Source organism: Wolffia australiana, chromosome 11 (assembly GCF_029677425.1).
Source record: "Wolffia australiana isolate 7733 chromosome 11, ASM2967742v1".
Taxonomy (NCBI): domain Eukaryota; kingdom Viridiplantae; phylum Streptophyta; class Magnoliopsida; order Alismatales; family Araceae; genus Wolffia; species Wolffia australiana.
This window is the reverse complement of record NC_135845.1, coordinates 3,880,611-3,888,514: the sequence shown is the minus strand read 5'-3', so window position 1 is coordinate 3,888,514 and position 7,904 is coordinate 3,880,611. Positions and strand designations below refer to the sequence as shown.

The following is a 7,904-nucleotide window of genomic DNA, read 5'->3' as shown; positions in this document are numbered from 1 at the left end:
ATATAAGGCGAGTAGACTAAATCTAGGTCATTATGTTTTGCACGGACCACCGTGATTTTCACATGCAGGTGAGGTCCTTGTTTTCTTTTTTGCTTCTCCTGAATCACCCAAGACACCAAAATTAGCCTTTATGGATCTCCCAACTCAAACTCTTTAATTAATCCTACAAATGTGGGAAGTGATTTTGAAGACAAATTTTAAAAGTGTTCAACTCCTCTACTTATAGATAAGATTGTATGGATGGATAGAGGGTAGAGAGACAAAGTTTCCTCAATATTAGGCTCAATCTAAATCATAGATTCTTAGATATCAGGGTTTGAATTTCATGAAATATTGGATGTTGAATTTATGTAAATTCTCTCTATCCTCATCTCTGTCACCTCATAGCATCACTTTAATGGTTTTGCATCCTTCAAAATCCATGAAAATTAGTTTTCATGATTTTATTACTCTGGATTATTCTTGATATAAGGCTTAGGGTGTGACACATGTCTTGCACAAAAACACAAATAATAAAGCAACAACTTTGATTTTAATGCATGCCATGATGATGGTTCTATCACACGACAAATTAGTGGATTTCCTGATTTTGACTAACAACATCATGACATGTAAGGGTTCACATTCATTGGCAAGTTTAGCATTTATTGCAAAAAAGTACCATATTGACACGAGTACCTCTGTCTCATTCTTCACGACCACGTTTATTGTAATTAGTATATATATTTTTGTTTCATTAGGCCATCTCTACCTCCACATTAAGAAACCTAAAAAAATTTCAGCTAATGATTGGCCATTATGGCATCGAAATTTGCAAGGCCATAGTGCCATATTTTTTTCAATGATTAGATGTTCAAAGCATTGCTGAACAAATATTGGTCACCATTCGAGAAAATTGAATGGCAACACGTGGCAGTGCACAAATAAGGTCAAAAATCCATAAAATAATTCCCAAAATTATTATTCATAAAATCTAAAGAATTATTCAAATTTAAAAAATTAATACCTTTATGAATTTAATGTTATAAAATAATTTAAAGAATCTATTCTAGCTTAAAAATTATTGTCTTTGTGAATATGATATAAAAATTCTATAAAAACAAAAATATATAAAAAATGGAATATCATTCAACTTAGTTTGAATAGTTTTAAGTGTGATAACACACATATAACCATTTTAATCCACATAAACATATAAATTCATGATTTAATATAATTATTGGGAATCATACTACGATCTAGTACTCAATATAGAGAAAATAACCAAATGCAAGAATTTGAAATTTTTGTTTTAAAAAAATTATTGTGGAATGAGATACTTGTGGCTGAATGGAGCACATGAAGAAGTCGAAGTGATAAATATTGATCTTGACCAAGAGGCAAAGAAAAATAATTTTAAAAGTATAAAACAGTCAAAATGATTTTAAATGAAGTAAATATAGGTAAATTTTGAAAGCTACAACAGAGTTCTCAGTAGGAACATAAGAACTAAGACATATCATAAGACTCTAGAATCATTGATAATATGACTCTATAGAGGAAATAAAACTCAAGAATTTTAAAAGACTAAAAGAACAGTACAAATTAGAAAGATAATAAATAAAAAAATTAGTTTCAGTAAAATTAGTGCCAAGAAGAAGATTAAATGGAGAAATACTAATAACGAGAACATAATTTAGGAATCTAACTAAATAAATCATAATAGAAAAAATGATTGAAATAAAACTCATTATTTTCAGGCTTGTGGCATGAGAAATATTGAATGGGATAGTATGCAGGAATGATAGAAAAAAATTCAAAAAGAAAATTCTTAAAAATTAACAAAAATATTTTCTTTATTTTAAATTTATTTTTAATTATTATTAGAGAATTCAGATCACCAACTCTTAACAAATGGACTTTCTTTTCATTGATAACTTGTTCAAAAGCCATTGGACCAATTTTACTTGTCCAAAGTATTTTGGTGATAATCAATTTCATCCCCATATGTCTCATTACTTAAAATTATATCTGTCTCGTGCATTTAGAGTTTCATGAAATTGATGCATCTCTCGTGGAAATCAGGATTAGAATTTCCAATTTCAGATTTTCTACTGACTCACCGATAATAATAAATTGAAAGTTGAGAAATACTAAATGGGCAAAGAATGTGTGATACAGAAAAAGAACATAAGCTAGTAATTTTATAGACTGAAAAATAAATATTAAAGAGGAATTAACAGCAAGATGAAAAAACTACCAAATTGGGGTCAGACCATTTTCACTATAGACAGCCCAGAGGGAAATCACATGAGAGTGAGTATTTCTGGTATTCGTACACACGAACACTATGCAACACCAAGAACACCAAGTGGGATGGACCTGTCGAGCAGGAGAGAGATTCTAAGTAGAGAGCCACAAAGAGGGTGGTGGGGAGAGAAAGCTCGAGGGGGAAAGGGGGTGGGGGCTTGAAGCATTTGTCGTGTAATATTTCTTTGCATTTTACTATAAAAATATTAATTAATTAACTTAAATAGCGTTGGTCCTCATTCTTCTTTGGCCCTCAAACCAAATATGTCCTGATTAGTCGGTCTGCCCTAAAATGGTAGACCGGTAGTGCAGGTTTGGTCTGGGATGACCAGTCCTCTGTCCAAATTATCCAACATTACCTGAGTTATTATCTCACTCTTGTTTGACCCTTGGACTAAATCCCGCATGACTAGCCGATCTGCCCTAATCATGTTTCATGCCCATTCATAATATGTACAGTGAAAAAATGGGGCATATTCACCTTTTTTCAAATAAAAGTTATCATATTGGTTAGAATAACAAATAAAATGTTATAAACCTCTTGAGAATGTCCACATTTTTGTTATGGTGCACTATGAGATGTACAAAAAAAATTACTCTTCAAATATTAAAAGTGTCATAACAAGTATCATAAAAAAAACTAAAAGATATCATTGTAATATTTCGATGAAGAGAATGGTCAAGACAATGAGAGTATCTTGAACGAAGGACCCCCACTTGTATGTCAACATTATAAGCATTATTGGTAATCTCAAATTTAGGGGTTTAATTCATCGTTGGTAATTGAGATTATTCAATAAAAATATATTTAACCATACTTAGTTAAGAGTATTTAGTTAGTGATGAGTACGGATCCTCTCCACAGGGGACGATGATTATCGCTACGAGAATAGATAAATACGAGAATAGAATAAGCAAGATAGTGATATCGAGGAAATATAAGTAGAATTATGCGAAGTGTTAAGAGAATAAGAGTAGAGAGCATGACGGATACGATAGTGATCGAATGCGTGAATGGTATGATGGTAAAGATAGAGATGAGATAATGGGGACATAAGTCAAATGATAAATGAAAAGATGATAACAAACTATAATTATGATAGCGATGATGTCGGGAGAGAAACAACGTAAGGCGAGTACACTTACCTTAGATCCTTACATCCTGCCAGGATCATGGTGATTTGCGAGTGCCGGTAAGCTCCCCCTCTTCTCTAATGCTTCTTCCCACACACCTAAGACACCAAGAACACACTTGATGGATCTCAAAACTCAATGTCTTTCAATCAGCCCACATAATTAGGAAGCAAGTTATAGATGAATTTCACAGTGATCCAGGCCTTTATAGATCAGAGGGTGGATGGAAAGAGGAGGGGAAGACGAAGCAGTGCTGAAAATTTCAGCTCAATCAGAGTTGTAGATCAAAATATATGGCCGTTTGAAGTTGGAGCAATCATAGCCCTTATTTTTTCTCTCTCTTCGTCATCGGCTCCCTCATTTTCTGTTTTCAATTAAACAGGCACGCCGTTCCAAGTTTCCACGTCTCCTCGTCTTCCGTGTTCGGGTTTCTCATCTTCTGTACTCAGACTTCTCGTCTTCCGCGCCACTTGTACCTGTCTTTGAAAAAAAAACAAAATAGATAAAAAGATAAGAAAAAAGCTTTATTCTTTCTCGAGGCTGATGTGGCGGTGCGTCAGCCTGGGCCTTGTGTACACGTGGTGCCGTGTCGTGTGGCCACGTCGCTTGCGCTATTTTGAAGGAAACATAAAAAAAACAAACGTCAAAAGGTCGTATTTTGTCTTTTTTCTCCCTCGGTCCACGCTCACATTTTTGTGAAAAAATGGCTTCTTTTTTTTCGTCCACGTCGCCCCTGCCTCAGAAAATTCAAATTGAATTATCAATTATAATTGCAATCATTGCTTCGCGAATCGTGAAGCCATGATTGCGTGGCAAAATGATTGGTTGAAGCCAATCATTAACTAAGTTAATGAGTGGATGTCACCAATCATCAACACTAGCTGTGATTCATCGCCGTTCGACGAGTCGAACTACGACACGTGGCGGTGCGAGATAAAGGGCTAAAAATATTTTAGAAATTCATATCTAAATAAAATAAATGCCCAAAAATAAGTATAAATACATATTTCGACTTCGAAAAATCATACATTTCCAAATTTAATGTCAAAAATTCCAGAAAATTCATATTCTGTCTCAAAAATTATATTCTTATAGAATCTATTGTCAGAAAATTCTCCAAAAATACATAAAATGCAGAAAATTCAGAAAATCATTCTAAAAATAGGTTTAATCATTTTAAGCTTGATAACATGCAAATATGAGTGATTTAATGCAAATCGACTTATAAATATGATCATATTAAAGTACTAATATGCATGTTATCAATTACTGCTTTCAATCCTTCATTGGCCAAAATCCCATCCATTGATTAAGAGTTGGGTAGTCTCCAACAGATCCATACACAAATTATTTCCCTTCTTCATGCATTGATAGGTCTTTTCTCTAAGCATTAAAAAAGTTGGGTGAGAAATGCAGAAATCTGTCCTCCCCTTGCACATATAGGCCTCCGGTGAACACTAGCCCCTATACAAAAGGGCAAATCAGCCACTAGCTATGAAAATGTCAAGAAGAGCATCTTCTTTCTTTTTGATGAATGAAGAGAGACAAGAGAGGTGAAGTTATATTAATAAATCTGAACAAAATTTTGGTACGCCAAAAAATATAAACCCAACAGCTCTGCAATTTTTTATTTATTCCAGTCTCATTATATTATAAATACTGTCAAAAATACTAAGCCTACTTTAAAACATAAAACTCATAATAGCTAAAGACCAATCCGATAAACTTCTACTAAAATGTGGAACCCTCAAAAGGGCAAGAGTTCTTATTCCTAAAATCTACAAAGCTCAGGCACAGAAGGGCCCGCGTCGTTGACCAGGACTCTACACTTGAGGACACGATCCCCAAGATAGAACCCAGGTGCAACCATAACGTTGACCTTGGACTGACCATTGACTTTGACTTTCTGAGGCAGAGCGTCCTCCATGTAAACCGGGTCAAACCCAAGTCCCTCGTTGACCCGGAAGATCCCAACCGGAGGCCCAAAGGAGAAGGCCAGTCGGTGCACCATCCACACGCAATCAGCCGCCACGTGGAAGCCACGTGTCACCCTCTCAGCCCACGCCGGCGACCAGCCGAGCGCCGCCGCCAGCGCCGCCTTCTTCCGGCGGCGGAAGCCCCCGTCCGCCGCCGCCGTCCCGTTCCGTTGCGCCAGAAAGGAATTGAAACTCTCCGCCTGGTTCTCAACGGGGTCGAGCGATAACGGAGCGCCCCCTCTCTCGAAGATAACGTTCTCAAAGTCTTCGTAGAACACGCGGTTGACCACCGCCTCGAGACGGAGGAGGAAGCTCTTCGACCGGCGACTGAGCTTCTCCAACGAAGAAGAAGAAGAAGAAGTAGAAGAAGAAGAAGGGAGGGTTTGCTCTGCGTGGGAGATGACCAGCTTGCAGAACTGTCTCACGGAGAGGCGGGCTTCCGCGGCGATACTTAGAAAAATTTGGAGTTTCTCGGTGGGGGTTCGTAGAGCGGTTCTGAGCTCGTCGCAGTGGGATTCAAGGCTGGCGAGCTTGGCTCGGAGGTCGGCCATGGGGGAGTCTACGGAGCAGAGAACCCATGGCTTGATTTCGGAGCTGGAGGGGATTTCTGATCTGGGTTTTCTCCGGAAGCGAGGGAGGAGGCGGGAGAAGACTAAGGATTTTGAAAGGTGGGTGTGGGTCTCTTGGGGAGGCTGGGTTTTGCTCGGGGAAGCTTCTTTCATGGAGATCTCCGAGGGAGGGAGGCTCTGGGAGCGCCGGGAAGGGAGATATCTCACCATGGGCTCGCCGTAGCTCTGCGAAAGTTTAAGTAAGAGGAGAGGTAGCGGTTTAGGTTTATGTAGAATGAAGGGGAAGAGAGCGGGGGGCTTACGGGGGTGAAGACGGGGTAGTCTTCGGCGGGGACGGAGTTGAGGGGTTTGGGGAGAGATGGCAGGTTGTGGATGGCCGCGTGGAGGGCGCGGAGCTCCTCGGCGTTGGCCATGGCGGCGCGGAGCTCTTGGAGGCGGATCGTGGGCGCCGGAGAGGCCATGGCGGAGGAGGGGAGAGTCGATTGAGCTTCTCAGTAGAGCTTCTTTGCAGAGTCTGGAATTCCCATGGAGAAGAAGAAGGTAATGGTGGTGAAGAAAAAGAAGAAGAAGAAGAAGAGCAGAAAAAGGAAGAAGAATCAGAAGACGGAGTTTAAGATGAAGAAGAAGATGAAACGCAGGTTAAGGAAGAAGAATTAGAAGAGAATATCTAGGAAGAGGATGGAGAAACGCAGGTTAAGGAAAAAGAATTAGAAGACAAGGTCTAGGAAGAAGGAGAAGAAGATGAAGCGCAGGTTAAAGAAGAAGAATTAGGAGACAAGGTCTAGGAAGAAGGAGAAGAAGATGAAGCGCAGGTTAAGGAAGAAGAATTAGAAGATAAGATCTAGGAAGATGGAGAAGAAGAAACACAATTAAGGAAGAAAAATTAGAAGAGAAGATCTAGGAAGAGGAAGATGAAACGCAGGTTAAGGAAGAAGAATTAGAAGATAAGGCCTAGGAAGAAGAAGAAGATGAAACGCAGGTTAACGAAGAAGGATTAGAAGACAAGGTCTAGGAAGAAGGAGAAGAAGAATTAGAAGACAAGATTTAGGAGGAAGGAGAAGAAGAAACGCAGGTTAGGGAAGAAGAATAGAAGACAAGGTATAGGAAGAAGAGGAATTAGACAAGCGAGTTTAGGTTGAAGATGAAGGAGAACAAGAAAGCAGGTTTAAGAAGAAGACTTAGCAGACCAGGTTGAGGAAGAAGACGAGCAGGTTTAGGTTAAAGAAGAAGGAGAAGAAGAAAAACAAGTTAAGGAAGAAGACTTAGAAGAGCAGGTTTAGGAAGAAGAAGAAGACGAACCAGTTTTGGTTTAAGAATAAGAGGAAGGAGGAGGAGAACAGCAGCTTTAGGAAGAAGGAGGAGGAGAAGAAGAAGATCGAGTATAGAGAGATGGAGATCGCCGAGTGGGCGAGAGAAAGAGATGACCCAGAAATTTATTTCTCTGCGCAGTGTACGAGAAACTCATGTCGGTGGTTCTGTAATTTTATTTATTTATTTATTTTGATGAGAAGGAAAGCCGCGGGGAGTAAGTAAGTGGGTCGCGGCGAAGGAGTTTTTTTTCTGGCCGGCGTAGCAGGCGGAGGGGGGAAAGAGGACGGTGGTCCTTGTTTAACCCTCCTTCCCGGGCAACGCCCATTAATTTCTCGCTGTATGGCTGCAGGTGGGCAACAAATGCCGCTCCAAGTTATTTACTTGGGCAAAACTATCTACTCTCCTCTCTCTCTCTCTCTCTCTCTACCCCTCCCTCCATCTGTCTACTTTCATCGACCGATCTCTTTACCTGTGTGCTTCACAACTCTCTCTCTCTCTCTCTCTCTCAACCCCTCTGTCCATCGGTCTACTTTCATCTACCGACCTCTTTACCTGTTCGCCTTTGAACTCTCTCTCTGAATCTGTCTCTCCGGTCTCTCCTCTCTCTATCTCTATCTCTATCTAC

At 39.4% G+C, this 7,904-nt stretch overlaps 1 protein-coding gene across 1 annotated transcript; it reads right to left on the bottom strand.

Annotated features, from left to right (window-relative positions):
• Window positions 1-5,122: 5,122 nt before the first annotated feature.
• Window positions 5,123-7,395, bottom strand: LOC144709688 (IRK-interacting protein-like). The gene is made up of 2 exons (XM_078583302.1): window positions 6,271-7,395; window positions 5,123-6,193 (listed from the first exon to the last, which is right to left on the bottom strand). Exons 1-2 carry the CDS (start codon window positions 6,427-6,429, stop codon window positions 5,195-5,197), a joined length of 1,158 nt encoding a protein of 385 aa, XP_078439428.1. The 5' UTR covers window positions 6,430-7,395; the 3' UTR covers window positions 5,123-5,194.
• Between the last annotated feature and the right edge of the window lie 509 nt (window positions 7,396-7,904).

Bases quoted from the DNA above. Each gene is read 5' to 3' on its own strand.
- LOC144709688 (XM_078583302.1), bottom strand. From the start codon at position 6,429: ATGGCCTCTCCGGCGCCCACGATCCGCCTCCAAGAGCTCCGCGCCGCC. The intron at 6,194-6,270 runs GTAAGCCCCCCG...AAACTTTCGCAG, and splicing joins ACTACCCCGTCTTCACCCCC to AGCTACGGCGAGCCCATGGT.